The sequence below is a fragment of the Oxyura jamaicensis genome, chromosome 1 (assembly GCF_011077185.1).
Source record: "Oxyura jamaicensis isolate SHBP4307 breed ruddy duck chromosome 1, BPBGC_Ojam_1.0, whole genome shotgun sequence".
In the NCBI taxonomy this organism is placed as follows: Eukaryota; Metazoa; Chordata; class Aves; order Anseriformes; family Anatidae; genus Oxyura; species Oxyura jamaicensis.
Window position 1 is genome coordinate 148,336,681 of NC_048893.1, and position 26,151 is coordinate 148,362,831.

At 37.5% G+C, this 26,151-nt stretch overlaps 1 protein-coding gene across 1 annotated transcript in view; it reads left to right on the forward strand.

Annotated features, from left to right (window-relative positions):
* Nucleotides 1-3,917: 3,917 nt before the first annotated feature.
* Nucleotides 3,918-26,151, forward strand: part of NALCN (sodium leak channel, non-selective) — a 233,975-nt gene continuing 211,741 nt past the window's right edge. Inside the window, exons 1-3 of the mRNA XM_035318632.1 lie at nucleotides 3,918-4,261; nucleotides 12,759-12,905; nucleotides 15,296-15,478. Coding sequence (XP_035174523.1) covers nucleotides 12,798-12,905; nucleotides 15,296-15,478 — 291 coding nt within the window. The 5' untranslated portion in view covers nucleotides 3,918-4,261; nucleotides 12,759-12,797. The remainder of the gene's footprint in view (nucleotides 4,262-12,758; nucleotides 12,906-15,295; nucleotides 15,479-26,151) is intronic.

Below are 26,151 nucleotides of genomic sequence, written 5' to 3' on the forward strand. Positions count from 1 at the left end.
AAATCATACTCTGTATAATCTATTTTGGTTCTTCAATGTTGACACTGGTCACAGACACTTAAGAATGGAAGTTTTTCAATCCATCCCAATCTAAATCTCCCATGAATATTAGCTGACCTTCTCTACCAGTCATTAGCCTGATGTTGCTCTGTGCTGATTTTTGTTACGGTCATATGCTTCCAAGTGAGAGCACCTCTCAGCCTGAGCCATACTGAGCAGACAGATGGAGGAAAGCCAGGCACAGCTGTACCACTTTTAATCAGGCGGAGCCCTGCCATGCTGCTGTGGTGCTGCTTCGCATGTGCAGAGCAGAACTTAAGATTCCTGGAGAACTTTGTGGTAACAGCCATTAAGATGACTAAGGACTTTGGATGCTTTGGGGCGAGACAGCAACAAAGCAGGAATTTAGCACTTTTTGACTGTTATCCCACACCTAAATGATTAAATCTTCCTTTGGGTCTGAAGTTTAATTCTGAATTTCTAAATGTCATTTTATGACCTTTTTTAAAAAGCTTAACCATCATTTTAAAATGAATATTTCATGAATTCTTTTACTCATTATGGAATATCTGAAATCTGATCAAGCAGTGAGTTCTGTTCTAAGTGGTAAATCAAATTCCAACAATAGCATTTCCACTTGGGATAGGAACTTTTTTTTTTTTTTAAAAAAAAAAAAAAATCCATTGCTCTTCAACTCCTTAAGATACGTATGAAAAGTGAGAGCAAAAGAGGTACAAATAAAGCTCAAATAAATTCAGAAATAAAAGTCTGTAATTTCACTATTTCTAATGTTGCTTTTCCCATTTTCAACTACATAAAATAAACAAATTGCTGTGCAAATGTGTTTTTATATAGATATCAGCAAATGAGAGAGTAGCAATCAGATTTTATAAAACGGAAGAGCTGGTGCCTAGCATTAGTGCTTTCCCTTCATAGCAGTTGTTCTTTCTCACTGAAAATGGGGAAGACGAGACGTCCATTACTTGCCTGCTTTGGCGCAGCCTATTAAAACCACGACTCTAATTTTTATCTTTATCATTGCTCAAGTCAGCTGCATTCCAGAAAATAAATAAATAAAAATAAACCATGGGGCTTGAGGGCTAAACAAATTCTGCAATGAAGTATGCAAAACAAGGCTTTTATTTTCTCCTCGAGACCTGACGAGAGCAGGCCTAGAAAACTGGTTTCTCAATCACCTTTTATGCAGGAAGACCTTACTGCGTTTGCAGATCACGTTACAGAAATTAAAGTCATAGATAAGACTGAGAACTGTCACCTTGAATTCTCAGTATCAGTCTTCTGGAATCTTCTACAATTCCATTTTAAATGGACGTTTCCTCATGGCCAGATTCAACTGTGTGTTGGCGTTTGAGGCAGGAATAAGAAAATTCCCTTTTCTATTATAGATTTAGAGAGAAGAAAAGTAAAGCTTTACTACGATATATATTTCCTTTTGACATATTTCACATTACAGTAAAGTTACATCTTCCACTTAACCCCAAAATTCAGTCCTTATCTAATTTTGACCTGCCCTTTAAGTCAATGAGAACTTTCTAAATCAAAATAAAACCGCACTATAGCTCTAAATATTAAATGTTAGCATGGATTTTAAATGGCAAAATTATATCAGCAATTTTATAGATATTTACTTTTTCCACTTTATACTCATATAGTGATATGTGCAACTTAATTTTTAAATGTTCATAATAGATTTTTCTTTGGATCTCATGAAGGTAAATTTGTGCTGAATTACCAAATCAGAAAAGGGCTTTTTCTAGCAAACAGTATTTTGCTAGAATACTTCATTGCCTCCACAAGTCTTCAAATTAAAGATACTACTATTTTTCCCTTGTGCATAGCAGGCACATCAAAGTATCAAGAACTAAACCCTTTTTCCAGCAGTAGCACCACCTGATGCAAGTCATGCTTATGGACAGATGACCCAGAGAGCCCAAACTTCTGCTGTCAAGTGTTGGTCTCTGTTAATAGCCTGCAGTTCACAGAAGCTCCATATGGGTAGGGAGGTCAAACTTTAAGGCTGTGTTACCAAATCCAATACCAGCTAAAAGTAGAAGCGTGAAATTTGTAAGGAAATATGTATTCCATAGTACAAACTACATGTCAGAAAACATCCCCTTTTACTTTGCACTCATTAAACTGCACGTAAAATACTGCATACAATTCTGAGTCCCCTTGGTAGAAGAAAGAGGTTAATACACTGGAGCAAGGTGAGTTGCACGCCACCAAGAGGGTTTGGGCTGGAACACTAGACCCATGAGGAGAAGCTGAAGGAGCAGTGTTTGTTCAGCCTGGAGAAAGGACAGCCTTGGGGGCACCTCAGAGTGGCCTGCCAGGGCCTACAAGGATGGTGTCATGAGGATGAACCTGGGTTCTTCTCTGAGATGCATGAGAGGAGGAGGAGAGACAGCAGACAAGAGGGTCCAACTGGCCGTCAAGAAAATTAATTCTTTGTAATGAGGACAGTCAAGCACTGGAACAGGTCACCCATAGAGGCTGTGCAGTGTCTGTCTTGGGAGGTTTTCAAGACCCAGCTGGATAAAGCCCTGGTGCGATCTCAAAGCTGAGCTGTTTTCAGCAGATTGGCCAGACAGGGTAGCCTCCCAAGGCCCCTTCCAGCCTGAATTGTTCTATCCCGTATTATTTTTCCTAGGCCAGTATGTCCACAGAAAAGCCCCTGCACAAAATCACATCTGCTAGCAAATGCTGATTTCTTTTCCTTAGATATAGCTGCTATGCTTCACTTTTTGCAAATGTCACTTTTCATTCACAAGATGCTATCACCACCAGCATAACGCTGCCTAGCAACTTATTCCAACTAATAAAATATAATAGGGGAAGAGACAAATATGAAGAATATTATTTATTCCTAAATTGATCTGCTTTTTTTTTTTTTTTTTTTTTTTCATTAGTTATCAGCTGGCTGCTTGCTATTTTGCTATTAAAGACACTAGTTCTGCGAAGACTAAAATTAGGTGCTTAAATTTACTGGAATTGCTAATGCTGTTAATGCGGGACGTAACCACTGGCAGGGCTGCATCCATAATCCTGAGGCCAGCTCCCGAACTGGCTTATTAGTTTTTTGTTGCAAACATCAAATAGATATAATCTAAAGGGACTTAATGCAATTTATGCCATATGTTTTCCTTCTGTTTTCTGTGTTATTTTGCTAGGGGTTTTGTTTTTCAAATCCTATTCCACGTCTTTAATGCTATCTTCGCAACAACTGTATTTGCAGGATTACCTATTCAATTTCTCTAATTTTACAGGCTCCAGAAAGCTATGACTTTGTACAATATTGCACCAACTACAATCATGTAAAGACAAAACAATAATCTACTGAAATTTAGGCTTTTTTTGTTGGCCCAAGAAGATAAAAATGCAGATTGGAACATGGTGACTTCACACATAGAGGCAGTTTCCCCTTATTAATTTATTTAAGGTATCTCTTTATAACAGGTGATGCCACTTTATGAATTTATTTTACCGTGGAGCTCAAAACCAAGCCTTCATTTGGATATTCAGTAACCTGACAATGAAGACCACCCAGTTGATGTGACCATTGCAGTAAGCCATGGGTGGCCACAAGGAAGCGCGCACCTACTAGAAGAGCTCTGAGAGGCACACATAAGGCTCCTTACCAAAATATAAAACTACCCTACTACTTGATGACCATGCCAAGCCAACAAACGAAAGCAAAAGAAACACAAAACCAACATCCCAAGCCCTACAAAGCTGCTGCACAGACACACTTCAGTGGCATAGCACTGGTTTCTGCTGTTTGGATAGTCACTGCTGCTTCTTGCCCAGCTACTGCTCACTCTGAGCCGGTAGGAAGCATCCTGGCCTCCTTCTTACTTCCTCTCCCGTTATTTGTCTCGGGGCTCGGCGAACCGGCCGCCACCCGGCTGTCAAAGCCAGCCCCCCACGCCAAAGCAGCCGCGAGGGGCCGAGAGGCAGCGGGCTGCATCCCTCTTCCAGGCTGCGCCTTCGCTGTGCGTGAGGACACCGCCGGCCGCCCCGGCCGCCTCTCCCCTCGGCACCTGCCGATGTGAGGCACCCGCCTGGATCTCGGCGGCGATTCCCCCCCTTCCCCCGCCGCCCGGGCCCCGCAGGCCGCCCCACCCGCCGCCGCTGTTGCCGAGAGACCGAGGGCGGCCGCCGCCGGGCCCCTCCGCTCCCCGCGGCACCCCGGGGCCGGGGCCGGCCCCTCCCGACCGCGCCATGAAGGCGGATGCTGGCGGTAGGTGGGAGGCGGCGGGCGCGGCCGGCTCGGTACGGGGGTCCCCGGCTCCTCCCCGCTCCCTCCCCGGCCCCCCTCCCCCCCACCACCCCCCGAGCACCCCGGGAAGACCGCGGCGAGAGGGCCTCGGCAGCCTCGGCGGGGCTCCGCCGCCCTCCCCGGCACCGAGCCCCGGGGGCCGCGGCGGGCTCGGCGCCGGGGGAGCGGCCCTCGGCCTGGGCAGAACGAGCCCGGGCTCGGTGCCCGGAGCGGCCCCGGCCGGGGGGCGCTGGGGGGTGCCGGGAGGGTGGCCGGGACCCCCCGCGGTGGTGGTCGGGGGGAGATGCTGACCCCAGGGGAGTCTCCCCGGGGTTAACACGCAGTTTCAAGGGCCTCGGTTCGTTATATGAATGGAGACTTGTTTATTATTATTATTATTATTATTATTATTATTATTATTATTATTATTGTCCACGTCTTTTTGTTCTATCGCTCCTGACGTCAAAGGTGCGTTTGTAGGAAGAGCTGAGCTTTCTGGTGGCCTTTGCCTACGAGCGTGGCTTTTAAGTTAGCTGCGGTTTCTTCAGTTATCCATCATTGCGTTCAGAGTCACTCATATAGCAAATATTCACAGTGAGAAAATACAAAGTGAACGCTGTTTGAGTCTTTTGTCTTTCACATCTTCAGTTTCCTGGTTCATTGCATTGTCCCTCTTTTCATTTCCTTCTACAGCAGCCTCATCCCACCTGCCCCCTAAGCGACCAAAAAAAGAAATCCTGCATATTAAAAATGGACTAATTTTTTCTGTATAAATCACAAGAAACTTCAGTGGAAGGACAAAACAAATACTGCTTTGAGCTGATCTCTCAGGCTGCTAGAAGACTCCAGCTTTCTGCAAGTTCATGACTATACCTCTGGGAACATTTAGGAACAGCTAGGGGAATTATTTCCTCAACTGTTTTAGCTAAGTGCTGTGTTTTGAAATGAAGTATTAAAGCCATAACAAGTGCCATGTCATTTGTGATGTAGTAATGTAGACCCATATTCGTTTTGTTTGGCATGTCTTTTTTTTATGTTAATTTGAAATGTGGTCCACCACAGTTTGTTCCCATTTGAGATACGCTTCCTGGAAATACAACCTTGTAACACACAAACTCTGCTTTGACTTCCACCTTTTGGGCATTGCTGTTACTGTAGACACCTTGTGGCATTCATTCAGACCCAGATCTTGAGCCACATAGGTTGCGGGCCTTAAACTTTCCCCACAAGAAAGTAGTATCAGGCTGTGTTACAGGTGGTAATGGGCTACTCGACCAAATTCTGGAAGAGGTGCAAAGTCACCAATTTTCCAGGATAAGAATCTCTTCTTAAGACGTGTCATGATGAGCTAGAACTATTACTGGCTTCTGGGCTTTGGGAGTTTCCTCCCTTCATGGTATTTAGGAATTCAGGCTGTTGAAAACAAGATTTTTTCCATGCTTGTAAGAGAAATAAAAGTGTTCACATTCATGAAATAAATTTTTACTGTGTTACTAATTCAGTACTTCCATAGCTGGAGAATTACTTAGTTTTCCTGTAGATTTTGAGCATGAAATCTTTTTTGAGGTAAAGAGCTAAATCACCCAAATATGCCAGTTATGTGTTGAATCACATTTTAATTCATTTTCAGTCTTTTTCTGTTCTCCTTTTTATTTTAACCTCCATTTAAAGTTCCCTGTATCAGGTTAAGTACTGGTAAATGCCTTATTTTTGGTGATGCTACCTCTAGACAATGGTTGCAAATTACATTGTTACTACTTGTTTCTTTTTGTTTTATCTTCCTTTATTTTCTCTGATCTTTTCATCTTCCATCCCTTGTATTTTTCCCTATGTGAGAATACTCAGGCAGTGGAACAAGACGCCCAGAGAAATTGTACAATCTCTGTTCTTGGTGTTATTCATGACCAGACTGCAGCAACCTGAGCAAACTGTAGCCTTGTCTGACATCTGACTTGAGCACCCTTGTGCAGGAGATTGAACTATAGACCTTGTGAGTCCTGAGTCAGCCTGTGATTCTATGTTCTCAGTTTTCCAGTTAATTTTTTTCCCCAAAAACTTTCCCAAAGGTTAGCCTTTTATTTCTTGGGCCATTACATTCAATGTTGTGTTTATGGAGATGGTAGTACAGTACCAAAGGTTGTGGCTGCAACCCGTGGGAGCTGTCCTGCAACAATGAGAGTCTGTATTACAGGCCAACTTTATTTTTTTAAAGAAAAGAAGGAAGAGTGCTGATTGTGTTTTAAGGATTTCCAGCTTAAAATACATGGGTATTAATAGTTTCTCTGGAAATTCCTAAAGTAATATATGTAAACAGAAGAATTTGGAAAAGGAAAATCATCTAGAATATTCAAATTTTTAATAATTACTTTAGTAAAAATTGTAACAAGGCTAAAAGTAAATAATCACTATTTATTTTATTTTTAATGTATCAATTTAAACTCTGAAAAAATGCGTATACAAGGTTCTAGGCACCGTAGTGTGTAATTAGTAGTACAACAAAATCCCAGCAACATTAAAATAATCGCTTAAGCAGGCATGCTGCCAGCCATCTGCCTACAGAGAAGCTCCTTTCCACCCCTTCATCATTCTGGGAAGGGTGCCCTCAACCCTTGTTTTGAAATCCTGCAAACTATATCTCCTGCAGCATTCATAGGAAATTAAAGAATGCGGGATCTTTTAAAAAGGATGGGTTGCTTCCTGAATCCTCTCGAACAATGACCTGCTACCCATCCCCTTGCTGTCACTAGGGGCTACAGTTTCCACCTGGCAATGAGTAGACCACAAAAGCAAATCCCAGAATATTGATCTTGTATTTTTTCTATCATGGTTCCTATTAAGCTCATTGCTGCGTTTCTTCGTCAGCTTGTAAGGCTTTTCATATAGACCACATTGCAGTAGATTAGTCATAGCGTAGCAACTGATAGGTAGGTGGCCTACCTATTTGTTTGTTTTTAATGCAGTTTCTTAATTGAAAAATGGGAAAATGCCAAATTTAATATAAAACTATGAGTTCATTATCTGGCTGTATCACAATGCTGTGAGTATGCTCTTTGAAATTGTATCTTGTGGCTGTTGGAATGCTTACTATAAAAGGGACTTGTCCCATGACATCGTGTGGTAGTAGTGGTAGGTTGTATATCTTGTTCATGTCATGTCTGCCTTTATAGGCAATTTGATACTTGATTCTGCTTGCTGAGTAGGCCTGAATCATTTTGGCTGGGTCTGAGAGGAAGAAATACATAAGAAGTAAATATGGTGTGAGCATTGTCCTTAGCTGCAAACAACATAGGAAACATGTTGGGAGCAAAGAGATAAAGCCTGGACACCTGTCTGTTTTCAGGCTAGATGCTCTTACGCTGGTGGCCATCAGGAAACGTTAATCTTTCCTTGGTTGTTGAGCCCCAGTATGATCTTTTTGGTCTGGGGTCCTGTCAGTAAACACAAGCTGTTACCAGCTGTTCTTTCCTACTTGTATCCAGATGATTTGAAATTGTGAATACAAGTGCTTTCCAGGATATTTCCTTCAGTAGACCTTCTTTATGAAAAATTCTGTGTGGTTTTAATAAATACTGAAGTTTGATCAGCTATTATGTGTAAGATGCATTTAAATTAATGAGGGAGATCTTTTAGGGCATTTTATCAGATGAAATATACAACAATACAACACAAAGAAAAATTATTGACATAAGCTTTTCTTTGAAAGTAGTTATGAGTTGATAACATTGATAGTGGCATGTGCCATGTGATTGTAACCATTGGAATTCTGTCTTTACCCCTATAAACTTGCATATATCTGTACTATCGTGTCTATAATTTGCTCACTTCAAATGTTCTGGTACATGAAAACAAATCCTGAAGTACCTTGCACATGTAACTACACAAAAAGGAGGGATGGAAGTAAAAGTTTGTACAGCAACAGGGACAGTTTGCTAAGAGGGAAAGGAAAAAGGCTATTGAGATAAAAGAAGGAGAACTTATATTTTTCCTATAACCTTAGAGCAATCGCTAAGAGCAATTTCTTCCTTAACAGCATCATGCTATTTGTATGGGTGTCAATGTCCTCCCTCTGCCACTCATTATATATTTGGCAGACATTAGATTTTACAGATAGTAAAAAGTTCAAAGCTAATAATTTTCTAACAATTTTAGGACTCGGTTTGTGTGTCCAAGCTCTGGGAAGAGTTGGAATTGGAGCCAACATTTTCAGACGAGAGAATAGGTGTTGAAGGGAGTTCTTGTATGTGGCCAGCCATGGGAGGACCTTCAGTCAGTCCTCACACAATCTCAGGTGACAAAGTCAACAGACTGAGACAGGAATATGTTGGAAACCAGACATTGCTGATGCAAAGGATTTGTCTAATTTTTGAACTCTCCTTCAATCTTAGATAGGTATATCTGCTTTATTTTTCTATATATTTTTTGTGAAGTCATTTTTCAACTGCTTTCTTTATCTACTAGAGCACATTTTCCCGAGTTTGTAATAGAGAGTGCTTGAACAGAATATGCTTTATGCACTGAACTTTTTTTTATAAACAACACACAGATTTCTCAGGTTTTGATGTATAGGATCAGCTACTTTTTTTTATTTATTATTTGTCTTTTGATTTTGGTAGGAAGTGCAAACTTCCATTAGCGGAAGCTTCTTATGGCTAGTGTGGATATCACAAACTAGGATTAGACCTTCTTCAGACTTCTTCTTTCCCTAAATCCACACTGGGTCTCGAGTTTATCAGGTATTGTGCTTGAACAATACCCACATTTAACCATAAGCTGAAAATGTATTGTAATGCTGATATATCTAGTTTATTGTCTCAAAGTTTAGTTCTGAGATGGTGTAGTAGTTGTTGAACATATTGAAGAGGGGAAGAGAAGGGCGAGCAGGCTTACCAAAAGGATCTGAAGGGGCACAGTGCATGATTCATATTCTGTTTTGTTTTCTTCCTGTACTGTTTTTTGCATCTTAAAATAGAGGAGACTTTTAAAAGCAAAGAGGCTACGTTCCTGCCCGAGTAGGTTGACACGTGTGCTGTGGATTTTCATTGCTATTGTAAAGGAAATGCTCCAAAGAAATGTGATGTGGGTGTAGCCCTAAAACTCCATGGCATTTTCTTGTCTCAAAACCTGTCTTTGTCCCGCACCCAGTATTTCTTAAATACTCCAGAGCTAGAAATATATCCTGGGAAATGTATTAAGCTTTTCATGTTAATAACAGGTTGTGATCAAAGAAAGACCTAATGATGTATGTCGGAATCAAAGTGGGAACTGCAGGGGTGGATTTATAGTCAGGGTTAGGGAGGACTGCGGCCTCCCCATTAGCACAGCTTGGTGTGGTGCTTGCTGCATGTCACATGCTGCAAGGAGTGCCCACACAGCTCCCTTCCTCCCGTTCATCTTTCAGCTAGTTCCCTCTTAAAAAAAAGGTGCAAAAGGGGTTGTAGGCCACACGTTAAACTTCTTCACATGTACGGGGCAGAGTGCAAAGCACCAGGTTTTGTGTTCCGCAGTAACTCATGTAAAAGGCTATGTGTTCCCTGTGAAATTGCAAGCAGTGTGAAAAAACAACAACAAATTGCATAAAAGCTTGAGAGCAACCTTATTATACTTTTGAATAATAATCTTGCTAAAGATCATTTTCAGAAGATTCTTGACTTGTGGTCTTTACTGTGGTGGTGCTTTTTTTTTTTTTTGCCTTTTTTTTTTTTTTCAATAGGGATTTCTGTGCATTTCAAGTAGAGAAATAAACTAGGTGGTTCTTGTATTCTGTAAATGTTTATTCTCTTCTGTTGAATGTATATGTATGGCAGTTCATTCAAGGTGACTCCTTAAAAGGGAGAATTCTGATCTCTTCCGTTACAACATTTAAGTATGTGAACTGAATCCATCATTAACATCTAAAGTTCATGTGTCCATATCAATTCCAAAAATTAAAAAAAAAAAATGGTGTGTCAGTGGGTAGAAGGTGTAGATGGGAATTTCGTTAGAAGGGTATGGCTCATATTCCCAGCCATCAGATGTACATATAAGCAGTTCCTTGGTAATTGTCTACTTTCTTCCCCAAATGGACATAGCTTCTTATTTAGAGTGTCATCTTCAAACAAAACAAAACAGTAGGGGCTTGTCCCTGTTTCTTATCCTGAGACTTTTTTCATAATTCTCTTATTGATTATATTTATCTTATTGATCCTCTATTTATTCCTATGTATTTTCTTAGAGTTTACTAGGAAATGCAGAAATTGTAAGCATAAAATTAATATTTTATTGATTGAATAGCTTTTGAGTAACAGTTTACAAAGGAACATATGTGAAGGAAACATTTTAGATATTTTTTTTCTAAGGTCTTGAGAACTGCAGCTCCCAAGAAATTGCAGTAAACTTACCACTTAACTAAATGTAGCCATTTTCAAGCTTCATGACCTCAAAAAAATACCAACAGCTCCAAGGCTTCAAGAGTTTCTAGTTATGCTTTGGTCCAAATAGAGAAAATGGGTCAATACATGAGGCTTGGAAATAAATAGGAGAAAGCATTAAAAAATGGTAAAGATAATTAAGCAGTGAAATCATTTATGGGAAGGAAGTGGGAGCATGGAGCTTAAGCATGAGTCTTGAAGGGGCATACAGCTTGTATGGGTATGTTTGTAACCCCTGATGTGTTAGAATATTAATCTATAATGTTCATTTTACAGTATTTGCATACATTTAGTGTCACCTTATCAGTTCCACTTCTACTTGGTGCTGTGATTCACTGTCCAACACAAATAAAGGTGTTGGAAGTTGCCCCTTATTTTTTGCCCTTATATGATTTGTGTTTCTTAAAATAAAATTAAAATAAATAAATAAATAAATAAATAAATAAAACAATACTGTATAACTTCTGCTCCTTCAGCTGGGATTATCAGTCCAGGACCTCAACCCTATTGCTTTTGGGCCTGTTCATACTCAGACCAATGGTCCAGATTTGGTTTTTAAATATTAGACAGGAGATAGGAGAAAGATTCATGCAAGCAGGTCATGATGATGACACAAACATCATGCTCAGGAGTTTTAATTTACTAACAGATATGAACGAGGATAATCCAAAAACCTCACAGAAGCTTGCAAGGAGGACTTTACGTATGGAGAGACACCATGGGAGAAAGCACTATTCTGAAAATAGAGCAAGGGGATTACTGAGATAGGAGCTGACCTCTTGAATCTGGAAGAGGGAAAATAGAGTGGCAGTAAACTGTGAGGGAGCTGGAATAACATGAATAGGTTGTTTGCCATGATAGCAAGAAGAAGAGATAGCCAGGGATGTCTAGGTGCAGAGTGGGCATGAAGCAGTGGCTGGTGTGGTGAAAAGCCCAGTTGAGACCAAGCACACAGGCACTTCCATATTCTTGAACCTACTGCTTCTTCCAAGGACAGTCTTTCCGGCATTCATGCTGCAGTCATCGCCATGCCTTGAGATTCTTGATGGTCAACTTGTAGCTTTCAAGTATTTTGTACTAGTTTTGACAAACATTTTGGAAGTGTAGTGTCACCTACGAACCAGACTTGGTCCAGGGTAAAGGTTCATGACAAGGCCCAAGATCTTGCTTTCTCCTTCCCCCTCACCTTCCTGAAAAAAAAAAAAAAACATCCCTCAGGGACTGTATTTCATGAAAGACAGTTCTTGTGCAAGTCCAGTGCTTCCTGCTATCTAGGCTGTTACTCCCTGGGAGAGCGCATATTCATCTCTTTGCATTTATTTTAATTCTGGGACTCTTGCCCTGTATAAAGTTGATGGTAATATCTAGCTCACCTTAGCTCTCATAGTGCATCTGCTGGTTGCTGCTTTGAGTGCTGAGGTAGGCAGAAGGCTCGGTCTCCATGCCAGGAATGGGAAAACTCAGCCTCATCTTGGGGAAACAGCACATTTTCCTCTGTGCTCCCACGTGCCAACAAAAGCCCCAGAGAAAGCCAGCTGTCCTGCCGTCAGATAGATAATTACTGACATTAAAGAAAGGTATTAGAAAAAAAGGAATGTTAATAGTAGAAGTAAGTAGCAAAAAGACTTCCAATTTCAGTAAAGAACAATAAAATCTGTTGGCTACTTAACATTGCCTGTTTGCCTTTGGCTTATTGGGCTTTATATTGGCCTAATACAATAAATGGAAATGTCACCATTAAATTAAATGGCTTCAGGAAATCCATCCAATGATTTCTTTCGGTTTAAGTTCACAGCAATAGCTGCCTTCACATATTGGTCCAAATTTTCTGCCAGCCCTGCTAAGTTTTAGTAATTGGGTTGCATACCTTTATGTAAATTGTTGTAAACTGAGAGTCATGTCAGTGATTTATATAGGCAAGGCTTTTTAATAAAATGAAGATCCTGTTAATAAATACAAAGTCCCTTTGCCGTAAACCCAGAATGCTTTAGGTCATTTATAAAGCTGTTCAAAAGGGCATTATAAAATGGTTTCAGTGAATTAATGTATTTTCTCTGTTTTTTTCTCCCAAGGTGGTTTCATGATCATAGATAACAAAAGTTAACTTCAGGATGCTAAAGAGGAAACAGAGTTCAAGGGTGGAAGCCCAACCAGTTACAGATTTTGGTCCTGATGAATCTTTGTCAGACAATGCAGATATTCTGTGGATTAACAAACCAGTACGTATCTCTTTCTCTAGTTACTAATTGTAAGTTAAATGTAATTTGTATTGTTGAAATATGACTTCTAAGAAAGGTTCTGAAATAGACATTTGTTAGAAGCAAATATCGAGCTATAGTTGCTGATCTACCAGTTCATTTCTAACAAAAAGCCCGAAACTAAATACAAAGTTTGTTTGTGGTTGTTACAAAGTGATGGCGATGATCAAGCAGTGTTTGCCAACATTCATCTACTGACTGTTTTTTTATTAAGTAGCTATCCTTTCAATGTCTCTGTTTCCTAACATGTTTATTGAAATTAGAAGTTCGTAAAATGAACTTTTGAAGAGAATGTCAAAAAGAGTATTTCATTGCTAAAGCAGTGACCAGCAGTTTCATTTTGACTTGAAAGTTTTTACTTTCAAATCTCCCTTTTTACATCCCTTATGAACATAAAAGTGTATTTTGGTTGTTGAGTTTCAAGTACAGCTCGTATTTTTCTAGTATCATTTGACCTACAATGTGCCCTAAAGCAATAGATAGGTGTAGAAGTGTCTGGCAACTTGGAACTGGAGATTGCTTCATTGGGAACAGAGTTATTAACAGAATGTGCAGTATTAAGATGCCTTTACCACATAGAGATGGTTATTATGATTAAATCACATATTCAACTGTCAGTGAGCATCCGGGATTCCTGTGTTTTGAATGATTCATGGTTTTGTAGAGAAGGCATTTTTATGCTTCTCTTAAAGGAGAGTAGAATTCTTTACTTTGTGAAAGCAAAAAGTCAAATATTCTGAAATAATATATGTTATTGGCATGGCATTCATTTAGTTGAACTATCATTTCATTTGCAGTATGGATCCCAGATCTCTAAGATTCGCTTCTGAGTTTTAACACCTAAATCATTTACAAGACAACACCCATGTATTAATTACTTATGCTAAATAATTTTAAATAGAATGTTCCTATTGAAAGCTGTAATTAGCTCAAAATGTTACTGCAGAAAGATACTCTCGGTTATTTACATATGTTTCTCAGTGCACAGCATTCAGCTTTTAGATGGAATCATTTTTTTTCTTGTAATGCTGGTATACTAGTTGCATATTGCTTAACAAGTATAATATTAGCATTTTACTATGGCAGACAACACACATATATATAAGCCACACTTTACTATTTATGTTGTTTCTTTTTAGTTTAAATAAGGTTTGAAACAAAGTGGGTATAAAAGGGACGTAATATACAATACATCAGATGCCTTACACTTCCAAATTACTAATTTGGGCTCAGAAACAGTAGAGCTATTTAGCTTAGTTCAAATATCATTACATTTAGGTGAGCATATGGTGAGTGTTAAAAAAGGTAAGTTTTCTTACAGCTTATTGATATTGAAATGTTTGGGTTGGTGTAAAAGAGTGTATATTTTTTTCCACAAATTGTAAATTGCTATAAATACGCTTTTAGATTTCTTTTTGTTTGTTTGTTTGATGAAAAAAAGTTTTGTTTCATTTTTTGCTTGCTGAAGTGCCTTTTTTTTTTTTTTTTTTTGAAAGACATGACTTTACCAGCTCTGATTCATTACACTTGTCTGACTTTAAAGATGTTTCAGTGGTGCTTTGATTTAAAAAGAGAAAAAAATCCAATGGTAAACACACATACTGATATGTTCTACCTTCTCATTAAACCTCCCACTGTGCCTAGCACTGAATATAGCCTTATTAATAAAAATTGTTTTGAGACTGAGACCTAAGTAGTCATAGAAATGAACTGTTCTCTTACAGCAACAAAACTCATTTGGAACAAAAGGGAATCCTGTATTAAGAAGTAGCTGTCTGTGACCTAGTCTTTTTTATATTTATTCTTCTCATAAGTGGAAGGATGACTTTAATCCTTGTGCCTTTCTTCATCCTTGGAATTGTGAACTGAAAAAAAAAAAAAGTTAATATAAAAAAAATCTGTTCATCTAAATGTGAAAATATTTTTTTTCCATAGATATTTTCATTTAATGTGAAAATTTATTATAACATCAACTAATTCTTGTTGTCTACATACAATATAAAATACGACAAGTTGTCATTTGAAAATAAATGGGACTGCCAAAACATCAAAGTAGGAAGGATAGAATCCTGACTTGGTTTCCTGGCTCTTGATACTTGGTTTATGAATTATGCAACCTCCCAAATTAACTAATAATTTATTTTTTGTTTCATAAAATCATGAGAGCTTATTTTTGAGATGAAGACCTTAAATACATGAATCATGATGTAAAAGAAAACTGCAAAAGTGTGTTTACAAAAAGTGTCTGTACAAATTATGAAGGCTAAATATTTGAACTGTTTTTGAAAATTAAAACAATCTTTCAATGTCTAGGTTTTCTTGTGTTTTGTTTTTCTTTTTTTTTTTCCCAGTGGGTACACTCATTACTACGAATCTGTGCCATAATCAGTGTTATTTCTGTTTGTATGAACACTCCAAAGACCTTCGAGCATTATCCTCCTCTCCAGTATGTGACATTTGCTCTCGATACTCTGTTGATGTTCCTTTATACTGCAGAGATGATAGCAAAAATGCATATCCGTGGCATAGTTAAGGTAAGCATTTTAAAAATATGTCCTACATGTGCTCCAGAAAATGGATCTGAATATATGTTACTGACATTTGATCTTTGTTAACTTCTTACTTTACTTTTTATGATTGTTTTTAACGGCAGGCAATGCCATGGCATATAAACAAAAAAGGATGAGAAAGATGCAGCTTTACTGCTTATTTAATCCCCGCTATATTTATTACCAACATTCATAATAATGTTTTCCTACTAAGGAATGGATAGATTCACTGTATTACTATAAAAAATGAAAAGCAAAATGAACTGCATATACATTAATAAGAATCTTTTGTAAATGTCTCGAGATGCATATTTGGATATAGAATTTTGATTTTCATTTCACAAGCCTGAATGTTTTGTTGTGTGGTTACTTTATTTAAAGAAGAAAATACGTTTTAACAGTGAGCTGAATGAAAAAGTTATCTTGCTTTTCTATATTTTTTCCTTAATATAAAGAATGCTGGTAAACAAATTTTTCTGTTGTCATATGTTTACTGGTGTTGCTGTACTAATTTATATTAGTCGATATGATACAATAGAACATCAACCTGCAGAGTTTTTCAGTGGTCGCCATTTTGTAGCATTACTTTGCTGATTGTTTCCAGTCTTCAGTGAAAAAATATGAATTTGGCTTACATATAGAAAAAAACATCTGTGGTGCTTATCAACAATATAATTTCGTAACTACTACACGGAGTAGATAATCAGTGTTATTTTCCCCTTTCACTACTGAAAGGTCTTGATGACTCTAGAGACATCTTAGGTGCTACTTGGCTCTCTACTTCATTATGAGTTAGCGGGTAGCATTTTTTTGTTCACTGCCAAACTAAGCTGTTATGTCATCATATATAATGCATATTAATAGCAAAAGTTAAATCGACATTAATGTTAGTATTTAGGAAATTACTGAAATAAGATGGGTCTAAGAGAATATTCTCAAGTTGTGTAAAGCCAAAGCAATCCTTTGTGAAGTGGTATTTCTGGCCACAACCTGTACTCTCTTATTCAGAGATGTCCATTAGGCAGGTGACTATGAGGACACATAAGCTCACAAATGGGGAGGTAGTGACCAGTGTGAGCACTTGAACAGTGCAAGAATAATGAGTTACTATTACAGCTGGTCCAGGCTTTGCAAAGAAATGGGCATGTGAATACTAGAGCAGAAAGAGGAAGGGACAACCAGCAGTGTAACTTTTGTACAGAGCTTGATTTCTTAGCCTTTTTGTACGGAAATACCAACTTCATTCACAGTAAGCACCTATCGGTTATGAATAATATATTGCTGCATATTCTAATGTCTTTCACTGGGTTGTTAATATTTGTGTTTTTGTAGATATGATGAATTCAGCTTTAAAGCATTTCTGATGAGTCTGTTCTCACAAAATGAATAGCTGTCTGGAGTTTGTTCCACTGCCTTGATTCATGTTATATGTGTATAGATGAGGATGCAGTTTATTTGATTTGCACTTTGACATTTTACTCTTTCTTTATTAGATAAAGAATATGGTAAACTAGGTAAGGCACAACCACTGTTATGAAAAGATAGATTAAATATAAAACAGCTGCATTTATTGCTATTTTATCAGTTGAGGATTTGCTTACAGTTTAACATCTTTTAGCATTCATCAGCAGATATAGTAACACTGGAGTGAATTGCCTTCATTGGTACTATTCATGGAACTGTAGAATAATTTAGGTTGGAAGGGACTTCCAGAAGTCATCAAGTCCAGCCTCCTGCCCAGAGCAGGACAAGTTAGATGAAGTTACCCACGGTTGTGTCCATGGGAATCTCAACCTCCTCCAAGGATGGAGCTTCCACAAGCTTTTTAGGCAGTCTGCTCCAGATTGCTTGCAGATCCTCATGCAAGAAATATTTTTTGCTGGTAGTTAACCAGAATTTTCTGTGTTCCAACTTGGTGCATTGCATCTTGTGTTACCATTTTGTACCTCCAAGAGGAGTTTGGGTCCATCTTCTCTGTATTTTGATGATGCAGCTGGGGACAGCAGCAATGTCTCCCCTTCACCTTCTCTTCTGAAGGCTGAACAGACCCGTGTCTCTCACCCTGTGTTCCTGCGTCATGTGCTCCAGCTCCCCAACCTCTTTGGTGGTCCTCAGCTGGACTAGCACAATTTTATCTCTGTGTTTCTTGTACTGGAGAGCCCAAACCTGGACTCAGCTCAAAATTGTGGATGTGGTCTTAGAAGTGCTGATTAAAGGGAAAGGATGACTTCACTGGACCTGCTGGCTGTGCTATTAATGTGAGTAGATCCTAACTGTAGGAGAACAATATGGGGTTGAATTATGTACAGTAAACTTCATAAAACAGTAATAGAATAAGATTAGCCTTAACTTGTTTCAACTGTTAAATTAGAGCTTTTTGAACATGCTATCCGAGTGTTTCTTTGAATGCTAATCGATGAATAATCCATTTTTAGTGAATTATTTGACTCACTCTTTGGATTATTGATTCTAAGGAAAATATTGCTTCAATTGTTAGTATTGTATGTCTGCCAAGAAAGTAATGATCCGCAGACTTACAAAGATAGTGGCAATCAAAGTAAAATATTGCACTGTTTAGAAGCCTATTAACATTTGTTAAATATATTTGTATATGAAACATCTTTATAGAAGGGAATTTATGAACTGTGGTTCTAATTTAAGTGCACTCAAAACTTTTCATAGAACCATAAGTGGTTTGGTTTGGAAGGGACCTTAAAGATCATCTAGTTCCAACCTCCCTGCCATAGGCAGGGACACCTCCCACTAGACTTGAACACCTCCCACTTGGCCTTGAACACTTCCAGTAATTTTAGGTTAGAGAATCATGCACTGCTGTGTGGTTCTACTGAATTTTACCGTCAATCAGGATTTCTGTAAAGGCCCTTGGATTTGAAATGCTAACAAACTTTTGAACTTTGACTAATGCAAAATTTTAGTCCAGAGAGAAATCTAATTTATGGAGAAGGTAGGTACTATCCACTTAAGTCCCAATTAATAACAATGTAAGTATAGCTGAGCTGAGCAGATTTTTGAAAATGTTAAGTCATGTCTAATTAACACCTTCTGAGGAGAAGTTTTAAATTTCCTTCCTCTGCTTCCCGGGGGGGGAAAGAAAAGGAAAGTAGTTTCTGAGAAATCTAGCCTTTTCTCTGTAAAAAGTTTCTCTTTACCTATGTGAACTAAGTGACAAAGTAAAGTGATACATTCATCAAAGTGCTTTATTACCCCAAAAGGAAAGTTAAACTGAAATGTTGCTGTGACATTGTGCCTTTTATTGCTCTTGTTTCCTCCTGAATAATTCTTAGTGTGCTAGCAAAGTCTATTTAAATTTAGGGCTGCCTGTACCTTGTGAGTAATGGTTGTTGCTTGTTCCATTTGACAACACAATTGATTCAGTCAGGGGACTTTCTGAATTACAAAGGCACTGCTCATATTGATATCCACCACTTACAAAGAAAATAGACACTGACATGCATTTAGGCAAGGGGCATGAAATACAGACATTAAAGAAACCAGAAGATGATAGTATAGGATATATCTGCTATAGGGTCTGAGGTGATTTTATTTTCAAAAGAGCATATAGATATTTATTAACACTATCATATACTATTTTATTCTAATTGGTGTTACGCTAGATTGACTCTTTTAGAAGAATTGAAATGGGCATAAATGTGCACTCTAACATTGTATTCTGTATGTAGGCACTACTTGCGAAGAAATTACTGAAGGGCTTGTGATGATATTCATATTATAGTTTTGGGGATAATAGGCTATTTCTATTTGTCATAATTTTAAACAGATGCTAATAAAGTGTCTGTATTTACCCTAGAATCTCATCTCTGAAAAATGAAATACAGGCCATAATTTCTTATTAACTGAAGTCTTTTAAAACACAAAATTTTAGGATAGTCTTCTATAACGTGGCCAGCCAACATTAATAAAATGTATGTACAAACATTAAACCAGCTTGTATTGGTTTGTTTTGCATGAGACAACAAATTAGACCAAATCAGTTTGTTTGTTTGTTTGTTTGTTTTACAATATACTTTGATGCTTGTATTCTAAATTATGTTCTAAATTGAAGAATGAAGGTCTATGTTAGAGATCACTGTCAAATAATATGGAAGCTCAGGAAAATACCGCATACAAAGTATTAAATCTATTTCAGATACATTTGAAATAGAGACTAGAGAATAACTTTCAGGAATAATACCTGGCCTCCAACTAAATATTTTGATGACATTAGAAGATAGGTGTTGTTTACATAGTCAAGTAAGTTATTCAAATAGTTAAAACAGAAAGTATGGTTGCTCACTGTTTTGATTTCTGCATAACCTGTTAGGTTTTTATGAGCAAATAATTTTGAAGATGGATTTCAGTCATGAAAATTTGCTGTAATAAATACAACAATATTTAAATATTGTTTTTTTAAAAAATGATTGCCTTCCCATTTTTTTCATATTTAAATATTTTTTTTTGTGCTAACTTTATGTGTAAATCTCACATTTTAAGGATTTTAAAGTAATGTAAATTCTGTTCTCTGAGTAGCACATGAATGTGCTTATATGTGACTTACCCACATGAATATTTGTGTAAGAATACAAAATGAAATATGTTAGCAGATGCCAACCAAGTTGTAACATGTTTTAAAAAGACCTAATATTTTAGAATTTTAAAATTCTGATTTCTTTGAAAGTCATTGAAGAGATGAAAAGATTAATGGTAAATTTCACAGACATACTACATATTAAAAAAGCTATGGATTGTGTGAAACAAAAGGGGCATTTTTATAAAACTGTGAATAAGTTTCTTTTGCAGTTATTACATACATATTACTCCTTTATCTCAAATCTAGGAACATTAATATAAAGGACAGCTCTGCTGAAGGTAAAAATTAGGGCCGGGATATCTCTTTGACTTGTTAAAACATCAAAATGTGATATGCAGGCAAAGACTGGGTGTGAAAGCATGGAATCCATGGAATTTAACAAAATCAGGTTAATGTGAATTTTAGGAATATGAATATTTTAATTGAATGAAAACAGACTTCTCTTTGTAATCATTGCTGTAAATAGAGTAAAAACAATAGCTATCACTGACATCACTGTCATGGACAGAAAGTTTCCCAGTCCTAACAATGGTGTCCAATCTTGTAATTTGTTCATCTCAGTGACGAATTCAGAGGTGTTTCAAGAGGTTACTTAATTAAATTTTACTTTTGATCTTCGCATTTAAGATCGTCTTCATGGTGCAGTGTTTTCCACAGTTGTACTTAGGTACCTCTGCTCAGAAAAAATACAGGCTAAATCATAGTCTCCTGAAACACAGAGCTCCATTGGTACTCGAGTGGCCGAGTAACACTCTGTAGTATCAGAGATATAGCAGAAATGAGGAATAACTTTTATGATGGCACAGTGAACAGGGGTGGTTTTGTTACCAGTCAGACTCTCACAGAATTCATTTGCTTCTTTGGCAACTATTTTTTATGCTCGAAGTAGCATTTTATTTCATCAGAAATGCTCTATGTTACTTGGAGTTTATCAGGAAATATATAATAAGGTGATTGCCAGAATATCCAGATTATGCAGATTTTCAGACCTAGATAAGTGACTAACCTCTGATCTCTTGGGATCATAAAACTGTGACTTCTACACTGAGCTGAAAATTATCTTATTGCCTGCAACCAGTGATTTAGATTTGTAAAAAATAAAATAAAAGTAAAAATAAAACACTGTGTGCCACCATAATATACTTCTTCATGTTTTTGTGAGTGAAATTAGTTTTTCTAAAAAATAAAGGCAATTTTTTGCCACCATATTTCCACACCATATGCTAATGTATAAAATGTAATAAATTTAGTTCAACAGTAAAAGTTACTAAATTTGTTTTGACATTGGCATTTTCATGATCTCTTCAGCTCAGAATTACACTTGCTTCAATTGACCATAGATTTTCAACTTTATTTCTCAAACTGTAAGTATAGTTCGTTGGATCCTTGCTTCTGATTTATTTCATGTCTCAGGATCCTTGGTCAGAAAGAGCTCTGCTATAAATCAGCTGTGTCAAGGAATGTTAAAACTGTTTAAATGAAAGCAGATCAGTCTACCTCCCTGTATCTTGAATAAGTTTTGAATTGTGCTCCCCATTGTATGTAGTTTATGTCTTCTTCATAACTTACTGATTGATTAGCAGGCTTCTGAGAGCACCATGAATTCACTAATGTTTGTAGCTGACAAAAATAGTTTGTGAATGGACTTGTAAACCCACTGATAAGACCTGCAGTCCTGTTGAACTGAAGCTCACATTTTATATGCTGCTCAAATGTCACTTATGAACATGACTGTATGTACATTACATAGGTCTGTCCAGTGGTTCAAGGAAAGTTTCCAAAATGATCTCCAAACTGAAAAAGGAGGTGGGGTGAAACTGTAGAAAGAGAAGTGAAAGTTAAGTCTGAAGCATTAAACAGATGTGATATTATCTCAGCATCACTCTTAGGAAAAAAAGCAGGAATCCTAACCTAATGGAAGGACTTGGTATTTCTTTTAATGTGTGATACAAAAAGTATCTTCTGCTTTCTAATAAACTGTCTTCCGAAAGTCATATCACATGGGAATGAGCAAGGTAAGGATACCTTACTTTAAAAGTATCTTTTCTTTATTAGAAGTTTTTACTTTCAGACTTTGTATTAAGAGAGAGAGAAATACTTCAGGTAGATTGCTTGTATTAGACATAATTACCCTGTTGGCATTTTAAACTGCCAAAGACGAAAATGTGCCAAAGTCTGAGAAAGTTTGAGGAAACAATGTCTAGGTTGTAGAAGAATTCACGACCATGGCAACAAAAAGAAACCAAGGAACAGATGTCTCTGCTGACAATTCTGCCTCTAGGGAACAAGAGACGAATGGAGATGGTTTCACTCCATGGACACTGGGAGAGTATGTGGAGTTATCTTCATTATAACCCATACTCACTGCAATTTCTAATCACAGTCACAATGGTATTACAAAATCTACACTGAAATCTTGTTGTGACAAGCAGGCATGGTTTACTCTGTCCCTCTGCTAAAAGAGTAACACTTCGAAATAAAAGGTGTGAGAGTTCTCTCTCTTCTGTCTGTTAAAAAAGTGTAGTTGTCACCTAATTTAGTACCATCATGCTGAAAATAAGAAATCTTATACAGAATTTAATAGAAACGTCTTTCTTTTTGCTGTGCAGTTGTGACACATGTCAGCTAGCAAAGGAGATTATAGAAAGTCAGAAGTAATGGTCCTTGACATTTCCCCTATTGTTAAATCAATTACATTCACAGCAAAACTTTTCTACTGACTAAAGAAGTTGTGATTTGGATTTGTCAGACTTTGTTTCAGTAGCACTGGATGCTATTCACTGACTTCAGTATTCTTGCAAGAGTCTGAAGGAAATGGTTGCATCATTAGCTTTCAGCACTGCAAATTCATACAGGAGCTGAAACAAAGCCTAATCTTTCAGCTCGATTACAGATGGGCTGGTGCTGTTTCCCTTGTTAAGTAGTACAGCCAGGATCCTTCCTTAACTGAAATTGATGGCTTTCAGCATGTCACGTGTTCCCAGGCAGCGTTAGCTCCGTGAGGACAGCATGTTTTCGTCGTCTTTTTTCTGATAGGTGCTTTGGTTGCTGTAGTTGTTATCTGTCAGCTCCAGTTGAGAGAAGCATGGACAGAGCTGGCTGGAGCCTTATCTGAGCCATGTGGACTCGCTGTTATATTCGGTTCTTTGCAAACACACAGCTTTCCCCCTGAAGTACAGGCAGCGTGAGGTGGAGCAGGCACTTCCATGTTGTAATTAAATACTCTGGTTGCCATGATCTAAGCTGGGATTTGCCACGGTTTCCAGTGGCAGCTGATGGCCATTTGCACATTCTCCCCTTTTTTTCCATCATCTTTGCTTGCATGAAATAGTTTTCACTTCTTAGTTTTAGGGCTTAAAATAGAAACACATTTAGTAGGACTCACCAAAGCTAATTTGAGGGTCTGCAGTTGTCTGTAATTAGCTGTTTGTGTCCAAAATAGATTCTTCCAAAAGGTAATTCATCTGGACTGTTTTTCTCCATTGACTATAAAGGAAGCTTAAAGGTAACAAGTCTGGATGGTAGCACCTAGCCTTTAGGTATCTCACAGTGAGGGGTTAATCTAACTCATTATTTAGAGATTTGTTGTTAATGGACAAAAGGCACTACAGAAAATATCCAGACAGCTGGGTGCCAGCTTCTTCTTTAACTCCATGCCATTAGCTCATTTATGCTTAAATTAGTTTCTTCCATAATCATCCTCATTCAGAAATTTTTCTTGAGTTATAGATTACTTATGTGTCCTATACCTTATTGCAAGTACCTTTTTTAACCTTCTTTTCAGTACTTTTATTATTAAGCATTCCACCTTCAGCTAACAAGAGTGGAGAGATAACAAAATGAGTGTAATCCTTCTGATAAATGATGGAAATGCTGATTGAATTACAGTGAAACACTGTCAGCTTGCTCACCAGCTTTTAATAACTTGGTCAGGTCAGTTTGTGCTGTGTTACAGATTGAAAACAGAGGATGGAAATTTTGAAATTAATGTTCTCTGTGACTTTAGATAAGCTGTATACTCCATGGCATACAAATGAGTTAAGGACTGGGAAGTTGTGTTATTTTCAAAGGTCAGGTAATAAAACAGAAGATAAGATTCCTGTCATCCCGTGTCAGCACACACTGATGGCTTGTGATGCCTGGTGGTGAGAGCTCAGTCACAGGACGTGCACGTCACAAATGGGAGCAAAAGCTCGACCTGGAATGCAGGGATACAACCAGCAGAATCACTGGTGGGCATGAGAAAGTGCTGAGATGGTCTTATTAAAGTGTAATTCTATAGAGGGGAAAAAATAGAAAGAGAAAACTGCTTGCCCTTCATAGGAAAAAAGCTCACAAAGCAAACATGAAACAAAGATCCAGTTAAGTTGAGATTTGAGTTTCCTCTTTGACTCTATGACTTGGAACTATAAGGTGAATATTATTTGTCCTTATGATAAATTATTTTACAGATCTATATTAAATATCAGAATTCTGTAGTATGTGTAATGCTGTTGGAAACCTAGATGTGTAGTACAGGTCCCATGTTAGTCTGTTCTGGCAAACTGTACATTATTGCAAATCGTCTTGGCATTAAAAATGCTGGAATATCCAGTTAAACATCTGTGGCAGCTGTGATCGAGTCTTCAAATGTTATTTCAGAACACTTTTGACATCCATTACTAGAATAAGACTTTCAGTCCTGTGTTCATCTGTTGCTGTTTTGCTAAGCACTTCTGTCCATTTCAAGGACATCAGTTCCCAGTCTATTGGGATCCTGTTGCTAGCAAAATGCTCTGATGCTGTTTCCAGTCACAGGAAATTAAAAAAAATTAAAACTGATTATCATGAGGAAAACAAATAAGAAGTTGCCGGCAGCATGCTGCCAGTTCAGTGTCACTGCTTGTGGGCCAGGGAAGGGTAGAGACCACTGCACTAGAATATACGCACCTGTTTCTATGGTTACTTGTGCCTGTTTTTGTTGGAGTGTTTATTACAGGAACATAATGACTCATTACACAGTGGGGCTTTTTGCACAATTTTTACATTTGAGTATTAGAAAATCAAAGGCATTTAAATTACTTGCTGAACTTACATAGGCACTATTTCTAAAATAAAAATGGCAATTTCTCTAACCAGTCAATGGGTTGTAGAAATTTTTAGTGAGAAATTATTTGGGGGCATGGATTAACATACATGTCCGGTATATTTAGTGACTTGCCACGACAATCATAATTTAACTTTGAAGTTGCTAATATATATATATTTATATACTAACTTTCATAATATATTTTTTAATGCTCTTTCAATATACAGACCAATTAGATGGACAAAACTTATCAGTGATTTTTTTTCCCATTCTAATAGCAATCTCAAGGATGATTTTACTATTTTTATTCATGAAAACAGCTATCATCAAGACTGCTAGTCTATCAGTTCATATCAGGATAGAATGATACAAATACTGGGATAGCAGTGAGATCAGCATGCTGACTAACATTTTATGTACTCAGGTCGGATGAAAGTGAACTTTATCCCTAATTTGCCATTCTGTGTTGCAACTTGCATTTTCAGAGAAATGTGCTATAATTAAACAATATCTTTTTATTATTATTTTATGCACATTTCTGTCTTTAATTTGAGAGAATAAAAGAAACCATCAAGAAGAAAAATCATAATGGCATCCAAATCCCTGTGGAATTGAATAAGAACATTTATGTGAAGCTGTATTTTCATGGAAAAAAAAAAAATAAATAAAAAAAAATAAAAATTCTGGGAGGGATTTAAGGTAGTAAGCTGTATGAAAAAAAAAAAAAAATCATTTCAGAGTATGGTGTTCTCTGCCACTAATGAGAATTTTGAAAATATTGCTTTCTTGTGGCTATACTAAGATTGTCATTTCCATAACTTTTCCTGGTCTTTTTAGCATAAAATGGCTTCATCAGCTTTTAATAATGTTAATTACCAAATAATAAAATCCTCTGTCTGAAAATTGCCTCCTCCTTATCTACCACAGCTTTCATCATTGTGGCTCTTTTCTGTTGAAGAAGAGCTGCTAATGATGTCTATA